The sequence below is a fragment of the Bos grunniens genome, chromosome 23 (assembly GCF_055505025.1).
Source record: "Bos grunniens cultivar Pamir isolate PY7600 chromosome 23, Bosgru_T2T1.0, whole genome shotgun sequence".
Classification (NCBI taxonomy): domain Eukaryota; kingdom Metazoa; phylum Chordata; class Mammalia; order Artiodactyla; family Bovidae; genus Bos; species Bos grunniens.
In genome coordinates this window covers 17795242-17815553 of record NC_141187.1, presented here as the reverse complement: position 1 = coordinate 17815553, position 20312 = coordinate 17795242, and the positions used below count along the sequence as shown (strand labels likewise).

The 20312-nt window shown below is 44.4% G+C and overlaps 1 protein-coding gene across 7 annotated transcripts in view; it reads right to left on the bottom strand.

Moving 5' to 3' along the window:
* Positions 1-441: 441 nt before the first annotated feature.
* The window catches only part of BICRAL (BICRA like chromatin remodeling complex associated protein), a 105699-nt gene continuing 85828 nt past the window's right edge, over positions 442-20312 (bottom strand). For 5 of the 7 annotated variants that reach the window (XM_086371695.1, XM_086371700.1, XM_086371696.1 and 2 more), the window contains 7 exons: positions 13545-13650; positions 12612-12712; positions 10928-10989; positions 10203-10348; positions 8877-8971; positions 5242-5344; positions 442-4272 (listed from right to left, as the gene is read on the bottom strand). In XM_086371695.1, coding sequence (XP_086227821.1) covers positions 3485-4272; positions 5242-5344; positions 8877-8971; positions 10203-10348; positions 10928-10989; positions 12612-12712; positions 13545-13650 — 1401 coding nt within the window. In that variant the 3' untranslated portion in view covers positions 442-3484. The remainder of the gene's footprint in view (positions 4273-5241; positions 5345-8876; positions 8972-10202; positions 10349-10927; positions 10990-12611; positions 12713-13544; positions 13651-20312) is intronic. The other 2 variants (XM_086371702.1, XM_086371699.1) reach the window with 1 other exon arrangement.

Here is a 20312-nt window from a genome sequence, read left to right as displayed (position 1 = left end):
TATAATTTGGTCAAATGTGTGAATCCAAAGGGAAACGTGTTCATTCTGGAACAAGTCTCATGTCAAACAGTTCTTAATCTTTTTAACCTATCCCTTAGCCTTCTTGTCCCTGCAGAAACAAAAGAAATATAATGACTAAAGGAAATTTCTTGCAGATTGAGACCTTTAAGTGACCTCATTTTTCCTTCCTTAGTTAAGGGCCCATATGGCAGGAGGCCCGGGAGGGAGGCCTGACATGTGCATGGCTAAACTTTCTCAATGACCAACTTTAATTGGCAACTGTTTAGAAAGGCCGATCAATTAAAATCCTACCCCTTCACTGGCAGAGCTAGTTTTGGGTAACGGGATTTAATAACAGAAAGCCCGATGGACACTTACTTACCCTTTTCTTCTGGGAAAAGCAGCCATTCTTTGCAAAATCAAGACAATCACAGTTGCACATTTTCCCAAATCTTTGGCTGTATTGCAATGGTTGTTTCATTTTGTAATCTCCAACTAAACATTTCCTAACCATGGATTAACAATATAGTTACTGACTGGTTTCTTTTAACAGTATTTATCCAACATAACAAAATAAACTGCAATTTGTTATACTTTTTTTTACAAAACATTTTATAAATATTTTTACAAAATGTATACAAAGCAATTTCAAGTGAGACATACTATACAAATGAAGGTATTTAAGCAAATAAAGCCCACACCACACTGACAGTGAGTGACGCGTCCTCTTAAGTCAAGTCAGTCTGTAAGGCCCCCCTAATCTAACAAAGTCTACTAAACTCTTCAGCGCTAAAATAGTTCTTTTTCGTAATTGCCAGTTTAAAATTTGCTTTATCTTTAGGCAGTACTTAAGGACACAGAAAATCAAATGCTTAATAACAAATTCACACTCTTCCACAACAACAGAAAAAAAAAGAAAGAAAAGAAAATGATTTTTGTTACTGAGTACGAGTAGCTCTAAAACTTAACTTCGACTAATGAACCTTAACAACTGAACGTTGGCCATCCGAGGCTGAGCTCTCACCCTCCACCAGAGGGGCCTCGACATGCGAGTTATGACCTAATCACAGGAATCAAATATACTTCGTAATCGTCATTTGTCATTATCTAGAATCTTTCCTCCATTAAAAGTAAACTTACATACAAGGACACAAAAATTTACAAGTTTCATTTTGGTAAATTAGGCTCTCTGTTTTCTAGACAAGTGTCAAATCTTTAAAAAACCCTTTAAGATGGTATATTGAAAAGCTGGGACTGGGGGAGCAGGGCAGGCAGGGAAGGAGAGAGGTGACAAATGTACATGAATCTATCTTGTCTCTTAAGAATTCCACTGATTCGGTAATTAATGTAACGCATTAGTAGCCTCCAAGAAGGCTTCCAGGTATAAATTTCCACAATGAGAAGAATTTGATCAGGAGGAACCACCTTTAAGGCTTGCTAGTAATTAGGGAAGCATGAGCCCTAAGAGAAGAAGAGCCTGTGACATCATGGGGTTCAGAGCAGGGTGTTATCCCAGGGCTGCCCAAACAGAAAGTTCCAACTGGCAATACCAACTTATCTTTCTAATATGTTACAATACGGGAAAAAAGGGGAAATCTGCAACTTGGACATTGGCACAAATAAGGAAAACATGGCAACCGTGAAATGGCCCAGACTTTCCGGTTTCTATTGGCTCAGGGGTGGGAGTGGGGAGAAGGTATTTTGCTTTTGCGAAGACTGGCAGTCCCCCAGGATTTCTCTGTGTGCGTGTGTGTGTAGGGGGCACTAAGGGGCAGGCAGAGTCTAGGTCTTCTGTCGTGTTTTCTAGGAATCAGAAGCCCTCCTTTCCATTGCAGGCCAATCTGGAAAAGAAATGTCCAACATGATGACAGGGGTTGTCCTCATGTTGGGGAAGGCCAGAAGTAGATCTTGGCAACGTGTTCGAGTGAAGACCAGCGGGAGTTCCTCTAAAGCCAGAGAGATGGACAGAAGAGATGAGAGCCTGTCCACATAAGAGGGAGGGTGACTGTGTACACTCTGTAGCCAAAATAACCTCTGTACCTGAACAGCCCAGACACACGCACACACGTATGTCAGGACACACAGAATGCCACGTGTAGCGTTCCCAATGTGAGGGGACACTGATGGTTGCGGTGACCTTGAGAATGAGAGTGACAACAGAAATGGGAGGAGCTGGGGCAGGCATACAAGAAAGGAAAATGGGAAAGCGCCCTGAAAAGAAATATCAATAAATAAAGCAGTAAGTCACACCCATGAACACGAACATGGGCCAAACACAAACCATGACAGGGCGTGTCCTTTGGCTCTCAAGTGGGCATCTGGGTCTCAGAGCTTTCCTTTCAGTGGTGGGCTGCCTGGTTACCTTTGGTTTGTCTGTGTTTTGGTAATGATTGCTGCCAGGGGGTGTGACTACTGTTCTCAGACAACAGGAAGCAGAAACAAGGCCAAAGTTCCCTTAACATTTAAACTGAAAAATTATAACACAGTTTTCAAATGAAAGTGCTTTCGATGCTTGGCTATTTGTTGTGGGAGGGGGTGCGAAGAGAGGTCGAATGAAACAAAACCCAGCAACTAACAAAAACATACATTGTATGTTGACTAGATCCAATTGTAGAATGCAAAACACTTATTTTTTTCTCAACAGTGAACATAATATATATGCTTTTACATATATACATATTATATTCCTCAGGGCTCGATCCTGGCCTCCCCTGTACACTGTGCCACTTAACTGGTTTCCATTTTTCCTTTATTTTGCCTGGTGAGATTATCTCAAGTCATGCTGTCGCAACTCAAAACAAAGTTTTCCCTAGATGAAATTCAACGTGGATATGCTGAAGAGGTGAGGTTTTGCTCAGGGAGCATCAGAAAAGCACTTGAATGAACAGGAAGCCCTGCTTGTGTGCTATAGGTGCTCAGGCTGGGGTTGTGGGTCCCAGCAGAGCAGCCAGGACTAACTGCTCACAGATGGCCGAGGGGAGAGCCATGTGGTCTCCTGGCCCATGACAACCCCAAGACCCACCCCCCTCAAAGCCCAAATTTGGAGATACAGTGGGGATATTCTTTAAAAAGTATCTTCTAACAGTCCTGTTTGATTTTCTTTAATAAAGTCTGTTCTTTTCAAATGACTTATGATTGTCAGAATTTTACCTAGGGCCAAGTGTACTGTGATCTCATTGAATTACAGTGTTTGGGAAAAAAAATAAACAACAACAAAAATGACGATAAGCACTTTTAAAACACTTGAAATGTATAGGGCCTATCAGACTGCTTTCTAATAAGGATCAGCTTTACTAAAGGATCTCCCTGTAACCACGATGAGTATTGCTCTTAAACAAAGAATGGGATTGAAATTAGAAAGAATAACCTGTGATGAAAGATCAAGCAGGCTGGAGACAGGAGACCGTTTCCATTGCTTTTGCCAGGAAAGAATGTAACTTGTCCAGGGCGGGGTCTTGGGGCGGGTGCGGGGAGGACTGCGCTATTAACACTCTAGGATACTATTTACAGCTGCTTCTAAAATAGAGTCAGTTTCTACGACGCCTTCACTGTGGTCCGGGATGAACTTTTCCAGGCAGTTTTCCTGCGAAGCCATTGGAGAAAAGTTGGGGAAATCTAACTCGACAGAGCCGCTAACCGTGGGGTCACTCTGGGACTGCCGCCCAGCCTTTTTGAGTTCCAAAATGTTCTTAAATGTCGTTTCTAAACTCTTAGTAAGCTGGAGATCGGGCTGGGGCTCGCCTGACCCTTTCATGATGTCTGTGTGTAAAACTTCATTCTTTGGAGAATTCCGCAGCGTCTTGTCCTGGAAGGAGCTATTACAGGTCATCTCCAGCTGCGAATCTACTAGGAGGCTTGAGAGTTTGCTGTCAGGACCGTGATCTGGTCTGGACGAGTTTTTCCGGTGGCCTTCAGGGCCGGGGGAGCACTCGCTGCCTTTTGCAGAGTCTCTCCGGCTGGTTTTCTCTTCAGACGTACTCCGGTACTGAGCGGAGCCCACTTTGTCAAATTTCAGTGCTCTGCCGAGGCAGTCGGTTTTTTTAGAAATGTTTCCTTCTGCAGAGACAACGATGTGATTAGGCACTAGATGAAATTGGTCATGATTCATTGGTTCTGCCAGGCCTGCTTTGGCTCGGTCTCTGCTCTGGGCCTTGGCCGTCAGATGCACAGAACTTGTTGTTTTACCACCATGCTGGTCACTCCGGCTGAACTGCATCTCATGGGCAGCTTTATCGAGTTTGAAGGAACAACAGAAATCAGCCTGAAAACCCTCTGCAATTGGGAACGAAAAGAATGTTAATGAAAGGAGGAGGCAGTGAGGACTAGACAGCAGCCCCTCAGTGGGTCAGGTGCAAACTGCCCCCATCCCACCCTCTAAATCAGTGGTTCACATCCAGGAATGTGCAGAAGCACAGTTGGAGGGTGTCCTATAAAAGCAACCTGTAAATGATATATGCAAGTGGGAACCAGGAGTGGAAGAAAACTTGTGGGAATAAAAACATTTATAGGATGGTGAAACCATGGGTGAAAATCCATACTCCACAAATTGTTATAATGTTATTGGATTTAAAAATTTCAGAGGCTAGAAAATAGTATGGAGAATACTTTTTTTCTTTTTTTTTCCCTATTTTTCGGCCATACCATGTGGCATGCAGAATTTTAGTTTCCCAATCAGGGATGGGACCCACGCCGCCTCCATTGGCAGGCAGATTCTTAACCACTGGACCACCAGGGCAGTCCTGAGAATCCATTTCTAAAAGGCGGAATGTGGGTTACTCCAGCATGATGCAAATGGCAGGAAACTGATGGGGTATTCAAAGGGCACCCACAAGGAGCATTACCATCCATTAGCTTATGGGCAGGGACCATGCTTCACTGACTCCCCCCAGCAAGGTCTGGCACATAGTAAGACAACTCAATAATTGGCTGAGGTTTAGTTGCTTCTGGGAAGGCTTCTGACTTACTTAGTTCTCAAAAAGTAGAGAAAGATTGAGAAGTGTGAGTTTACAGGAGAGAAGAAGATTCAGTTAACCGAATGTCAAATTCTGGTTTGGATTTTGCAGAACACAGACCTTCTCAGAGGATTCATATCGTGCTCTCAACTCCGGATTTTTTCTCCCTGGAATCCAGGATCTACCTTCAGGTCTTATCCCGCAAGGTCAGTTCAGATGGTCTCCCCAAAGCCATGGCCCCGGAACCCTGGCAGGAGCTCTCCTTGGCTTTCACTCTGACAGTTCTTACCGGGGTCTACGAGCGCCAGACGCTTGTCCCGGGACAGAGAAGCTCTTTCCTCCTGGTTGAACATTCTGTCAATCATCACCATCTCAGCGGAGGGGTTGATCCGCTAAAAATGAGAGAGTCTAGTCATTTCAGATGCCTTTTAACAACTGCGAACATCTTGCTGCATTTGGGGGACAGAGGAAGCAATCAGAGAAGAAAATGTGTTTATCATTGACATATTTTTTAAAATTGTATTTTTTGGGAAAAGGTTATTTACAACATTGGTACAAACTTCAAAAGGTACTAAAAGGGGATGTAGAAAGTAAGCCTTCCTTCTTCACCTGCCCTGTGCAATGCCTTGCCCACCCACCTAGGGCCCTCTCTGGAGGTACCCTCTGCCAAGCAGTTTAACAAACTCTTCCAGAGATATTTTATGCACACACACACATTTACATTATTCATTCTCTATTTTTTGCACACAAATGACAAGCAACTATATGCACTGTTCTCTGCTTATTTCCTCCTCTGCTTAATAATATGTTGGAAATCTTTTTGTTCAGACACTCTTTTACTTTATATTTTGCTATGCTATAATCATATTTTGGCCTTGCAGCACAGCTTGTGGGATCTTAGTCCCCTGATCAGGGATTGGACCTGGGCCATGGTACTGCAAGCGCAGAGTCCTAACCACTGGACCGCCAGGGAATTCCCTATGATTGTGTTTTGTATTAAGGCTTTCCTTAGAATTATTTCTTGCTGTACAGAATCAAATCTTATTCATTCTTAGTTTACATAAAATAATTTATGTTTTATTTATTTAACATAAAATAATTCATGGCAGACATAATTTGTCCAAATAATTAGTTCATTTGTCCAAATCTGTCCAAATGATCCTTTTCTCATGAATGACAGTCTTCTTGATATCTCAGTTTTATTGTAGAAATGATTGTCAAAGTAAGAACAACCGTTTGACTTTAGTGGCACAATTTAAAATAAATATATATACGTTACAGGCATATCTCATATCTCATTTCATTGTGCTTTGTAGATACTGCATTTTTTTTTTTAAAACAAATTGAAGGTTTGTGGCACCCCTGCATTGGGAAAGTCTATTGGCACCGTTTTCCCAGCAAACGTTGAATAACATTTGCTTATTTCATGTCTCTGTGTCATGTTTGGGTAATTCTCCCAATATTTCAAACCCTCTGCCAGCAAAAAGATTACAACTCACTGAAGGCTCAGATGATGGTTAGCATTTTTAAGCAATTAAGTATTTTTAAATTAAGACATACACATTTTTGTTCTGGACACAATGCTATTGCATACTTAACAGACTATAGTGTAAACATAACTTTTATATGCATCGGGAAACCAAAAAGTTCATGTGAGTCACTTTACTGTGATATTCACTTTATTGAGGTGGTCTGGGGAAATAAACCCTCAAAAGCTCTGAGGTATGCCTGTTTATGGAACAACAGACTTGTTCCAAATAGGAAAAGGAGTACATCAAAGAAGTATATTGTCACCCTGCTTATTTAACTTATATGGAGAGTACATCATGAGAAACACTGGGCTGGAAGAAGCACAAGCTGCAATCAAGATTGCTAGGAGAAATATCAATAACCTCAGATACGCAGATGACACCACCCTTATGGCAGAAAGTGAAGAAGAACTAAAAAGCCTCTTGATGAAAGTGAAAGAGGAGAGTGAAAAAGTTGGCTTAAAGCTCAACATGCAGAAAACTAAGATCATGGCATCTAGTCCCATCACTTCATGGGGAAACAGTGGAAATAGTGTCAGACTTTATTTTTGGGGGCTCCAAAATCACTGCAGATGGTGATTGCAGCCATGAAATTAAAAGATGCTTACTCCTTAGAAGGAAAGTTATGACCAATCTAGATAGCATATTCAAAAGCAGAGACATTACTTTGCTAACAAAGGTCCGTCTAGTCAAGGCTATGGTTTTTCCAGTAGTCAGGTATGGATGTGAGAGTTGGACTGTGAACAAAGCTGAGTGCTGACGAATTGATGCTTTTGAACTGTGGTGTTGGAGAAGACTCTTGAGAGTCCCTTGGACTGCAAGGAGATCCAACCAGTCCATTCTAAAGGAGATGAGTCCTGGGTGTTCTTTGGAAGGAATGATGCTAAAGCTGAAATTCCAGTACTTTGGCCACCTCATGCGAAGAGTTAACTCATTGGAAAAGACTCTGATGCTGGGAGGGATTGGGGGCAGGAGGAGAAGGGGACAGAGGATGAGATGGCTGGATGGCATCACTGACTCGATGGACGTGAGTTTGAGTGAACTCCGGGAGTTGGTGATGGACAGGGAGGCCTAGTGTGCTGCGATTCATGGGGTCACAAAGAGTCAGACATGACTGAGTAACTGAACTGAACTGATGCCTGTTTATATATATATATATATACATATATATGTACACACACACACATAAAGTAAACACAAACATACATACATATTTCCACTATACTGTATACATATATAATACAGTTCACTTACTCTTCCAAGGTAAATTCTCAAAGCTGACTTCAAATTAAAAGCCAGTTATAGACTCCCCTGGTGGTACAGTGGATAAGAATCCACCTGCCAATGCAGGGAACATGGGTTCCATCCGTGGTCTGGGAAGATTCCCATATGCCTCGGGGAACTAAGCCCACACGCCGTTACCTACTAAGCCTGTGCTCCAGAGGCCGGGAAGCGAAACTACCAAAGCCCACAAGCCCGAGAAGCCACTGCAATGAGAAGCCTGTGCACCACGAGGGAGCAGCCCCCGCCTGCCGCAATGAGACAGGAGCCCATACACAGCAACAAAGACCTGGCGCAACCGAAAAAATAGCCACTTGTAAGAGACCAGTTTATTAGTCCGTATGATTTTAGAGCTGCTTCTAAAATCTCATAGATTTGGTCTTCCATCATTTTCGGAGATAATCTGACTCCTTTCTCTAATTTGCTGTGCTTTAAAATCAATTTTAGTTTCTATTTGGAGGGCTGAAAATGTTCTGGAGTTAGGGAGTGCTGATGGCGGCATAGTCTGTGAACATATTAAAATCCATCAGGTTGTACATTTTAAAATGAAGCATGATTTTTATGACGTTAGTGACCTCTCAACTGAAAACAAAACTAATTTTAACATCTGTCACCTCATCTTTTCAGATATTATTCTGAACAACCTTCAGCAGAACTGTCACCGGTCCTCTCCTGCCTCTTCCCGTTGATGAGAAGCAGTGGACAGCACTGAGTACGGGGGGCGGGGGTCAGGGGGTCCTGGTCTGTATCCCAGCTCTGCTAATTACAGAACAAACTTACTGGCTGTATGGCGTTGGGCAAATTACGTGAGCAAGCCCCAAATCCTCACTTGGCACACACTGAGAGTGATCAGTCACGGAAAGCACAGCACTTGTATTTGGGTTGGCCAAAAAGTTTGTACGGAAAATATACAGAAAACCCGAACAAACTTTTTGGCCAACCCACAGCTGCTGTTAGTAGTAGGTACAGGTAAAGGTAACTTTTTCTACAATTTTAAGTATCTGCTCCTTTTAAACTATGGTGGGAAAATGTAATTCCTTGAAGTTTTTCTCTCTGAACTAGTAGCTGTGACCTGTGGAGTTTAAGAAACAAACTGGGCTCAGTGGAACTTTACCATGGCATCCTCCAAGAGCAGGCATCTGTACTTGTTAAGCATAGCTTGGGTCCTTTTCAGGAGCTGAGTGGCAACTGTTTCAAATTCACTGTCAACTTTAAAAAGAGGGAGAGAGAAAAAAATAGTAAGAGAGTGCACACCAACCACTAGGCCCTTCACTCCTCCACTTTCTCTCTCAGTTTAGCTCTTCCCTGGTTAGACGTGATGCTTCTGCACGGCTTTCCCTTACTGTTCACTGGCATGTGCTCTCAGAAACTCATTTTAATACGAGCTTATTTTAACTCTGATTAGGAAACCAAAAACATAACTCCTTTAAGATCATCTATAAAAGAAAAGCACGAAACACAGAACAGCAGCAAATATCAATGAACAGAGAATCATCTACTAGTTCAGGTGACCGAAGCCTCCACTTCCTTCCAGAGCATGAAAATCTGAAACCACTGAGACAATGAGGTCCTACTGTCTGGGCCGGGCAGACCAGGTTCCCGCAACCACACCAACTAGTCCACGGCATCTCGCAGGTCATGGTCCTGTAGCTCTGTCCTTTGTCTCCAAACGTCTCAGTTTCCACTTCACTCTTCTCAGAGCCTCCACATCCCTATTTCATGCTGGATGAGGATGAAGAGCACCCTGGCTTTCCCAGGGAAGCTCACAGTGGGCTGATGGCTGTGCTCCCATTAGAGACCCTGGCCAGAAGGACAAGGCTGGGGGCAGCTGAGGGGCTGATTCAAGCAGTGGAGGGCGCCTAACGGGGTCCAGGCTGGGAACATGGTGGGAAGGAGAGTAGAACTGGGCAGCGTGGCTGAGAGAGGCAGAAGGGCCAGGCATCGGAATGGGCTAAGCTCGAGGCGGGATAAGAGGATGTTACCTCCAAAACGTTTCGCCAGTTTCTGGATGTGGAGCGGTGCCTTAGACTGCCTTTGGAACCACAAAGCTTTTGGAGGGCTACAGTATCTAATTCAAAATGGTGACGCTGACAGCTCAGGGTATGTGTGTACTCAGCCTACACGCCAAGGACTGTGCCTGAATCACTGTGCAGAGCACCTAGACCAGGGCCGTCCCACCTGCAGCCAGAGTCCAGACAATGTTCTGCATTCACTGCCCTCAAACTTGCCCATAAGATGTCCAGACATTTGGGTATCCCTTCCCAGAATGCTGAGAAAAATAAGTCACAATTCTCAACATGGCCTGGGAAACCAAGTAAATTGGGAAGATGGCAGGTCTGCGGTGAAAAAGAGTAATCCAGTGACCATCTGGGGGCAACGAGCTCAGGTTCTCCTGTGGGCCGTGTCCCCAGGAGGCGCTCTGGGGCTCCAGCTTGCTCACCTTTCCTCAGGTCCTCCTCTGTGGGCATGGAGCCCTGGCACACATGGTAGGACAGCAGCCTCTGCACCGCGTCACTGAGTGACCGGAACTGATTTTTGTCAGGTGTCACTGCGTGGGCTTGGTCCCTCTGTAACTGCTGGAGAATGCTGAGAGAGAGAAATTGCCGATGGCTGTGTTGAGTCACGTCAAGAAATCTAATCACAATGGTTATTCGCATGCAAAGACAATGAGACACCCAGGGATGTTATCATCTATAGTATAGTTTTATACTCTGTACATCATAGTGGGTTTAGTTTAGTCTGACCCTGAGTTTAGTCTCAAACTTTGACCCTGGCCTCTAAAGCACCATGTTCCCACCAACCATTCAAGTGCGGGTGCTCACACAGACCCTGGCAATGCCTCACAACTGGCCAGCTAAGCTTCTGGTTAACATTTCTGTTCTAAACATAGGGATTTATCAAAGCATGCTTCTCAGAGATCCTGAGGCCAGTCAAAGGGCACGTGGTTGCTCAGAAGACAAAGAACTATTCTTAAGAACAAAAGGGTAAGCAGTAGGCTCAAACTACATTTGATATACATACGGGTGCTAACAAACTATAGGCAAAGGCTTCCGAAGTATACTTTAAAAAACATATAGCATCATGACCTGACGGCTGTTGTCTATTTGTTGAAGGTTAGGAACCTAGAAAAACATTCAAAATGGTTAATTTCCGAAGGGGACTCACAAAGCTCCTTTAGTCAGCTGTTTGGCAGCAGGCCTCTTCTGTCCTCCCGGATGACCATCCACCTGAGGACAAAACACACCTCTTCTTAGTCCCTTCTGTAGAAAACATAGCAGAACACAGTTCCACATAAAGGTCACTGTGGCTGCAGCCTTTTCAGCTCTCTATCAAGAGCACACTCTAAGGATGTAGAACTTGCCATGTTGGAAAGCGAAACGAGGAAGTCCCACAGACCCATGCAGCAAAGCTGCGCTGTGTCAAGATTACAGAAAGCTGTGCTATCAGCTCCTTGAAGGGATTCACTTGTACCTTAAAGCCTGAATTCCTAGCTCCCTCCACAAACGCTTCATCATATTTTAATTTTTTCCTTTGGCCACCTTGTGACACGTGAAACTTCCCTGACTAGGGATCAAATTCATGCCCCTCTGCAGTAGAAACAGAATCTTAACCTCTGGACAAGCAGGGGAGCCCTTAAATGCTTATTACTGCTTTTTTAATTTGGCTGCACCAGTTCTTAGTTGCAGCATGTGAAATCTAGTTCCCTGACCAGGGATCAATCCCGGGACCCCTGCATTGGAAGCACAGAGTCTTAGCCACTGATGACCAGAGAAGTCCCTTCATTATATTTTGAAAACACAATATTTTAAGTGCCAGCTTCATAAACAGCTGAAAATTCAGTAGGTAGTCCTTAACTCATCTTCTCAGTAGTAAATAAGGAACCAAACACATCTGAGCTCTCGTTACATCTAGTCCAGGTGTGTGACCTAGCAGGGTATTTCTCAGATCACAGTAAGGAACAAATACTCCTCCTGTCAGAACCTGAGAACTGAGCCAGATCCTTCACTGAGCATCCAGGTAGGCCCAGACGATCACAAATTTCATTAGGCTATTAAGTGGTAAAACTGATGGAAAAGAAACTAAGGCCTTAGAAAATGGAAGACAAAAAAATTTGTTTCTTCCTTTTTAGACCAGTGGGTGAGTTAAAAGACCATAGAGTCTGACTACTTCATACACTACAACAGGGGGAAAATCTCTAGTATAACTAAGAGGAACAGATCTACTTTTGATAAGATAATGGTCATTATCATTCAATAGTAAACTACATTTTTTGAGTGCCTATTATGTGTTGGCTGCTGGTATATTATTATTTTTTGTATTCAGAATCATTTTTATTTTTAAAAGATAAATTTTTGCACTGTTTTATTTTATTTAACAAGTACTTAATATTTTCACATGAATACATTTTCCAAGAAAAATCAGAATGGACTTTTTCAACTAAAATGTAATTCAAAGGCTATAAATTATTCTTTCTTTAAACAAATGTATTAATGTATTACTATATTTTGGGACACATTCTATTTACTTTTGCTCTTGAGGATTAATTTTTTCTTTTTAATTAAACTTTCTGTTTTGGAGTATAGCTGATTAATAATGTTGTGATAGTTCCAGGTGGACAACTGCTGGTATATTATTGATTCCTGAGGAAATCATAGCACTGAAAGCATGTAAGGAAGAGATGCATTCATCCTAGAAACACTGACATTACAAGACCTGGCCCTTGGGGAAGGTCTTCAGCGAGCACCTCTGTGGGCACACAGGGCATCGGGGCTGACTGTGCAGAAGGGGATGTGACGTTTTCTTTCAATCACACTGAACATTAAGAAGAAGCCAGGCAACTGTCTTCTACCTGCACCGTTGGCTGGCCAGGAGGTGATCCAACGACTTTTTCCTGTTGGGGCTGTGTGGTTCCTAAGGACGCTGGTATAACTTTGCTTCCAGAATCCTGCCCTATTAGAATGAACACATGAGACAACGTTCAACAGAAACAGTAAATCAGGCCCGGCAGGTAACCCCTGGAGTCCAATATACACACATTACTGAACTTGCTGAAATAGATTTATCGTGGATGTTGGCTATGAGAAAGGAAAGCAGAAGTACATTTATCTACCAAGGTGCAAAAAGCAGAGGTAAGGTTTATGAAAGATTATTTATGTAATACATAAACACATGCACAAATGGGAATAAATAAAAGCTGTCAATGCTACAGTTTCAAATCATCTAAGGTCTACGGAATAGGCCTCGAGCCAGTGTGATCTGTCAGTACCACCGAACCTCCAAATACTCACAACTTAAGGAAAGGGAGGCCCAAATGGGACTGGCTCTGAGTGTTCACAGTGTCGTCTTTTCTGGTACTTACTGAGCAGTGTGGGTGTTCAAGGCTTTAGAAGCAACGGGAGACATGACCCATGATACTTTCTGTCTCAGAGGGGTGAATTCTAAATACACCTATACAAAGCAACATGAGGACAGCCGCAAAGTCACATGTGCCATATAATACTATTTTCATGTCACTATTTTCAAAATACTAGATTTCACTCTTTCTAAGCAGCACACTTTTTGAACATAATTTAACCGAGGTGTTTTAATTTCTCATTTTTTATATAAAATGATGGCACAGATGCAGCATGGTATATAACTTGGGTGGAAGGGATACAGAAGGCAGGTAGGATCAGAGCAGAGGTGAGGCGGAGTGGAAGAGATGCAGGATGACGGGCATGCAGAGAGTGCCCCCTGGGAAGACGGGCACAGACTGAGGAGAGCTCACGGGGGGACTCCTGACCTGGCAGTGCGGTGCTCAAGAGGCCTGGCATGGGCGCTGGCCTCAGGCCATCTGTGGTCTTGGAAGCAGAAATGGGGGAAGTCTGATTCAAGCTTTTTTTCTGAGCCTGTGAAAAACATGGCCAAGATGGAAAAATTAAATCCATGATAAAAGCTTTAAAAGATCACTTAAAATGCCAACCAAGCCAGTTAATGAGTCTCCTGCATCGCCTTCAGGTTAGATTACAAAACAATTTTCCCTGTCACATTGGAAGAACTGCAAAGAGTACCCTCTAAAGCCTCCAGGCACGCTGAGTCTTCTTGACACCATTCAGGGATGCAGAGTGCATTGACACCAGCTGCTTTCTTGCTCCTGGAACTCCTGTGTCCATGGTACTCAGATGCAGAGCTGAGCGTGGAGCTCAGTTTCTACCCCACAACAGTTTCTAGCTTCAGGAATGCTTTATCCCACCTGCAAGGATTATGACCTTGACTATTCGGGGTCTGCAGGAATGCTGAGCACCCGGTCAGGGCCTAAGTGCCAACTCCAAATCTATTGTCAACACTCGCTGTTTGCTGTATAGATGATCTGAAGGACCTCTCACCTCTGCTGTCTGGGAGGTCTTTGGTTCATGAAATGACAGCCTTAGGTGGCAGGTAACTGGGAAATTCAACTGAATATTAGTCCGGGAAAAATATCGCTAGAAAAATTAATCTGATGTTTAAACTGTTATGTGCTTTTCTATAAATAAGGAAGATGAACTGGTGATGTTTAAGGGCTAACAAGTTCTAGCTCTAAAAAAATCTGTTATCTCTATAATGCATTTAAAGTGATAAACAGTTTCTGGGCTTCCTTGGTGGCTCAGTGGTAGAGAATCTGCCTGCAATGCAGGAGACACAAGTTCAATCCCTGGGATGGGAAAATCCCCTGGAGGAAGGCATGGCAACCCACTCCAGTATTCTTGCCTGGAGAATCCCATGGACAGAGGAGCCTGGCAGGCTAGAGTCCATAAGTTTGCAAAGAGCTGGACATGACTGAAGCGGCTGAGCACACACGCACGCACAATATAGGGTGGGTTTCTACACCACACCCAATTTTTAATCCTTTATGTCATTACTATTTCACAGTGCAGTAAGTTTTCAGTTTTTCCTTCAATTTTGTACACCAGCAGATGCTTAGCGTAACCATCTCCATGGGTGATGGCCTGTGACTTTGGCCTAAGGAGAAGTTTCCCACCAACCATTCACACGCGGCCGCTCACAGAACTGGGTAATGCCTGGTCACTAGCCAACTAATGCAATTAACTAGATATGTTAATATTTCTGTTCTAAACAGCGAATTATGCTAAACAATGATCTATTTGGCTCCTTTTTCTAATACAAAAATGAAGAGGGATTTGACATCATCCAAGAGAGACTGGAGGAGATCATTACAAAGACGGAAATGGTCACCTTGCTCATCTTTCCGTTAGCAGGGAAGCTTGGACCTGCATCTCTTAAGTCTACAGGCAATATTCATACGTTCTTAGTGAGAACACCACAGGGGAGAACCTCCCAGTCTTCACAGAGTTTCCCCTGGCACAGAACCCCACACTCTCCTACCGCAGAGAAGCCACAAGGAGGATGTCCATGTTGCAGGGAGGCCTGCGGCTTTCCTCACAAGTATTTCCAGCAGACAAGCACTAAGGGCCACCGTGACCCAGTGGTTAGGACTCTGGACTTTCACTGCTGTGGCCCAGGTTCAACCCCCGGTTGGGGAACTGAGTTCCTACAAGCTGCAAGGTGTGGTCAAAAAAAAAAAAAAAAGAAAGGAAGGTACTACTTTGGATAAAAAACAGATAAAAGTTGGAAAAATGTGGTCTAACAGGGCAAGGCTATATTCTAGATGGGACTCTGAAATAACGAGATCAACAGATGAGTAGATGAACCAGAAGGAATACGTTCAAATGACCAAAGTCCTCACAGCAGTGCTGCCAGGACACATCTTTGGAATTTCTTTCAATAGGCCTAGTTCACATAAAACAGAAGAATTTCATCCTTATTGCTTAAGAGCATACAACTTTGAAAAACTGAATACGTAAATGGCACTACCCAGCCTGATCTCCCAACTTATTTATCAGTCATGACCCTGAATGACTCTTAGCTATTAAACAGACAAATAAAATTCATGCATACATAAGGAGTAAAACTAGGGAACTCTCCAGTAGTTCAGTGGTTAGGACTCCAAGCTTTCACTGCCGAGGGCTTGGGTTTGATCCCTGGTTGGGTACTAAGACCCCACAAGACGTCCAGCACAGCCAAAACAAAAAAAAAAGTTAAAAAGTACATAAGAAAAGCAAGGAAGAAATCATCATGAAAGTCAGGAGCAGGCTGGGGTTAGGGAGGCACACGGAAGGAGGAGGTGGTCTGTGCGGGTGCTGAGAACAGTCCATTTCTTGAGTTGTTACTTGCACAGGTATTTGTTTATAATTATTTGGTAACTGTACATTTATGTTTTCTTTATTTTCCTAAATGTGTGTTTTCATAATATAGAAGAGTAACAAGAAAAAAAAATACCCTGAACAATCTAATCTAATGTCAAAGCTGCTTTCCAACTGTGATGTTGGAGAAGACTCTTGAGAATTCCTTGGACAGCAAGGAGATCAAACCAGTCAATCCTAAAGGAAATCAGTCCTGAATACTCATTGGAAGGACTGATGCTGAAGCTGAAGCTCCAATATCTTGGCCACGTGATGCGAACAGCCAACTCACTGGAAAAGACCCTGATGCTGGGAAAGAATGAAGACAAAAGGAGAAGAGGGTGACAGAGAATGAGGTGGTTGGATGGCATCACTGACCCAATGGACATGAACTTGGACAAACTCTGGGAGATAGTGACGAACAGGGAGGCCTGGTGTGTTGCAGTCCATGAGGTCGCAAAGAGTGGGACACGACTTAGCGATGGAATGACAATAACAGCAAAGGGAATAAATTGCCGCTGTGTCTGAAAGCAAGGCTGCTCTCTGCAGGATGCCTCTCGTTTGAGCAGGTTCTGGTATGAGTGTTTTACAGGCCTCTTGCCCACCTGAGTTGGGGCTCAACACTGGCATCAGCGCATTTTCATCCTCCAGCTGCTGCCCGTGCCCCTGACTGTGTCCCTCCGCTGGGGACTGGAATGATCTCCCCAGCTGGTGCATGCTGGGTACCATGGAGGTTGGGTGGGCCAGGCTGATGGGAGAATGGCAATCCCCTGGGAATGTGGCTTACACCTCCATTCACCAGGTCTGTATGTTTGGAAAGCTCTGCTGCCCGACAGGCCCGCTCCGTTTCCAGATGTCACTGGTCACTTCCAGTCCTCTGATTTTCCGGGCAGGACTTTTGTCTGGTTCACTACTGAATCCCCAGCACCGGAAGAGGGCCTGACACCACAGCGAGTACAGGGTGAACCGCTGTCAGATGAAAACAAGTGAGTGAATTCCACGGCAGTGTAAGTTACAGGGGTCCCTACTTCCTCCTAGTCCAAAGCTCTCCCTAGCAGCCAACAACTTTCTGCCACTTCCCTCCCAGTTTAGGTTGCCCGCAACTGACAGTCTTTTCCAGAAATAAAATTTATCATTCTGGTCTTTTTTCCCTGAGCTCTAAGGAGAAAACTTTCTCTTGAAATATATTTTCTTTATAATAGAGAAGCTACTGAAGGCTATTTTCTTGCAAACTTGGCTCCAAGAACTCTGCTCACATCAGTGTATGATTTTAACTCTTTAGATCCTGCATTATCTTGATACCATGTGAATACAGAGAAATCCCCCAATGAATCAGAATACAGAATCTATCCCTACCCAGCTCTGTGGTACCCTTTGTAAGAAGCCCACAGCAAACTAGCAAGATTATAAGCATCAGGCATCTGCTGAATGAGGGAGGCCACTGGGAATCTTCCCAGCCCACGCCCTCCTCTGGGAATGGGTGGAGCCAGCGTGGTGGACACACACAGGGCTAGAGGATGTAGAGAGCCAGAATCCAGGGCAGGGGCACCTCTTCTTCCCGTGGAAAGTGCCAACCCTGCCAGTGAGCAGCTTCTCCCTCCTAGGGGTACCTTTCTTTATTTCGGCTCAGGGCGCACTTTTTCCTAATTTGAACAAAGGCTCTGTACAGAGCAGCAGAGGCCCCATGCGGCTGCTCCCTCAGGTCACCCGTGACTGGCTCCTCTGGTCAAGGCTGACTGAACCACAGGTGGGCCAATCAGATGCTCTTGGAGTTGAGAATGGGGGGAGCGGGTGGGTACCTAAGAGCAGTCATTCTCAAGGGCAGGTTTGTAGCCTAATTGTACCAAGATCACCTTGGGGAGCTTCTGAAAGACAAAGTTTTGGGGTTCCATCCACAAAGATGGATTCAGAAATCCAATGTGGCGTTTAGGAATCCTTTATTAAACAAAGCTTTCCAGTGGATTCTGATGTATTCTGAAGGTGGGGAAAGCACTGCATTTGCCAGTCTCTGTTTTTCTTTTTTCTCTTTTTCCAGTCTCTGTTAAATGGTTGGCAAATATTGTGACGTTGGCCTGGGCTGGCCACTTGGGGCCAGAAGAAGGAGAGGGGACCGTGAAGGAGACAGGCAGGCACATGCCATCTTGGAGAGGCCAAAGGAACAGCAGAGAGCCTGGTTCTGAACCTTATAAAGAAGCTGCACTCCATGAGATGTTCTTTTTTGCTAAACAAGTTAGAGTGAGTTTCTGATAGTTGCAACCCAAAGTACCCTGACTAAGACATTTGGGCGTTCACTGTATACACCATACAACGGTAATCAAAGAGGGGGGCTGAAGGATACCACTACAGGCCTTGCCTTCTGAACATTTACCAGCCAAAGAACACCCAGGCGGGCCCAAACCCAGCCCATCAGTGCACCACAGTTACAACAGCCGATCTCAGGCCCTCAGGCCTGACCAGTAACCCTTTCTTTCTCTGGCTAGCTCCCTGCTCATTTTCCACTGAAGGCTATTTCATTGTCTTCAAACCTGTAAGCCAGGTGAGAATTCATTCCACCTTCTACCATCAAAGTATGACCTCACCTGATCCCCAGTCATCCCTTCTCCCTTCCCTGTCACAGTGGAAGAAGCATCTCCCCTTTTTTTCTACAAAGAATCCCACCGATGCCCTGGAATTCACGTCCTTCTCCTTCCCAAGAGCTTTGGAAAAAAGGTCCAGGCTTTCCTGTATCTTATAAAAATCACCCACTGGACTCCACACATCCGTGGAGCTACTGCAGGGTCAGTTACTGTCATTTTTCTGGAAGCTGTCCATGCTCATCACCACACTCCTCATCTCCCCTCATCTATAATCTGGCTTCTGCACATATCACTCCATGGAAACAAATGTTACCAAGGTCAAAAACTGCCTCCCTGTTGCTAAATATGTCAGAAACATTCCCATCCTGACTTCCACCAGCCCCTCAGTGACACTCAACTCTATGGACCCCAGCTATCCCTGCCTGCCTCATTTTCCTTTCTTAGCTTCCAAACCGCCAAGACCTTTTGGTTTTTTTAGAATATTCTGAATCTCTTTGTCTTTCTGTGTCCACCCCCAAAGTGTTGAAGTGTGTTAGGGTTCTCTTCTGGTCACTCTTCCTTCTCTACTGACACACTCTTCCTGAAGCCTTTCCTCCACTCTGGCCGCTTCCATCGTGATACACATGCAAGTCAGTCCTACTTCAGCTGGCATTTCACCCTCTGCTTCAGCATATGGAGCCATCTCCCATACAACTCCGTTGTCACACAAGCACCTCATCCTTGACAAATATCCTAAACTAAACTCAGAACTTCCCTTCAAACCACGATGTCTTCCCCTGTTCTCTATTTCAGTGAACCTGGGTGTCACAGTCAGGAATCTCGGTTCAGTTCAGTTCAGTTGCTCAGTCATGTCCAACTCTTTGTGACCCCATGGACTGCAGCACACCAGGCTTCCCTGTCCATCTCCCAGAGCTTTCTCAAACTCATGTCCATCAAGTCAGGGATGCCATCCAACCATCTCATCCTCTGTTGTTCCCTTCTCTCACCTTCAGTTTTTCCCAGCATCAGGGTCTTTTCAAATGAGTCCGTTCTTCACATCAGGTGGGTAAAGTATTGGAGTTTCAGCTTCAGCATCAGTCCTTTCAATGAATATTCAGGACTGATCTCCTTTAGAACGGTCTGGTTGGATCTCCTTGCAGTCCAAGGGACTCTCAAGAGTCTTCTCCAACACCACAGTTCAAAAGCATCAATTCTTCGGCCCTCAGCTTTCTTTACAGTCCAACTCTCACATCCATACTTGACTACTGGAAAAACCAGAGCTTTGACTAAACGGACCTTTGTTGGCAAAGTAATGTTTCTGCCTTTTAATATGTTGTTTAGGTTGGTCACATAGCTTTTCTTCCAAGGAGTAAGCGTCTTTTAATTTCATGGCTGCAGTCACCATCTGCAGTGATTTTGGAGCCCCCCAAAATAAAGTCTCTCACTGTTTCCATGGTTTCCCCCTCTATTTGCCATGAAGTGATGGGACCGGATGCCATGGTCTTAGTTTTCTGCATGTTGAGCTTTAAGCCAACTTTTTGGTTAAAAAAGTCAGGAATCTGTGTCACCCTTATTCCGCCACTCCAGCCAATCAATCAGAAATCCTGTCTAACCTGCCTCAAATCCATTTCACTTCTTGCCCTTTCTACTGCCGCCCAGGCGGAGTCGGTTTTCACTCTGTCACGCTGAGGCTATGACCCCATGATGGCTCTGTGACACTGCATCAGGGTCCTGTAGGATTTAGTGTCCGCTTACCTTTCCCACCGAAATCTTCAT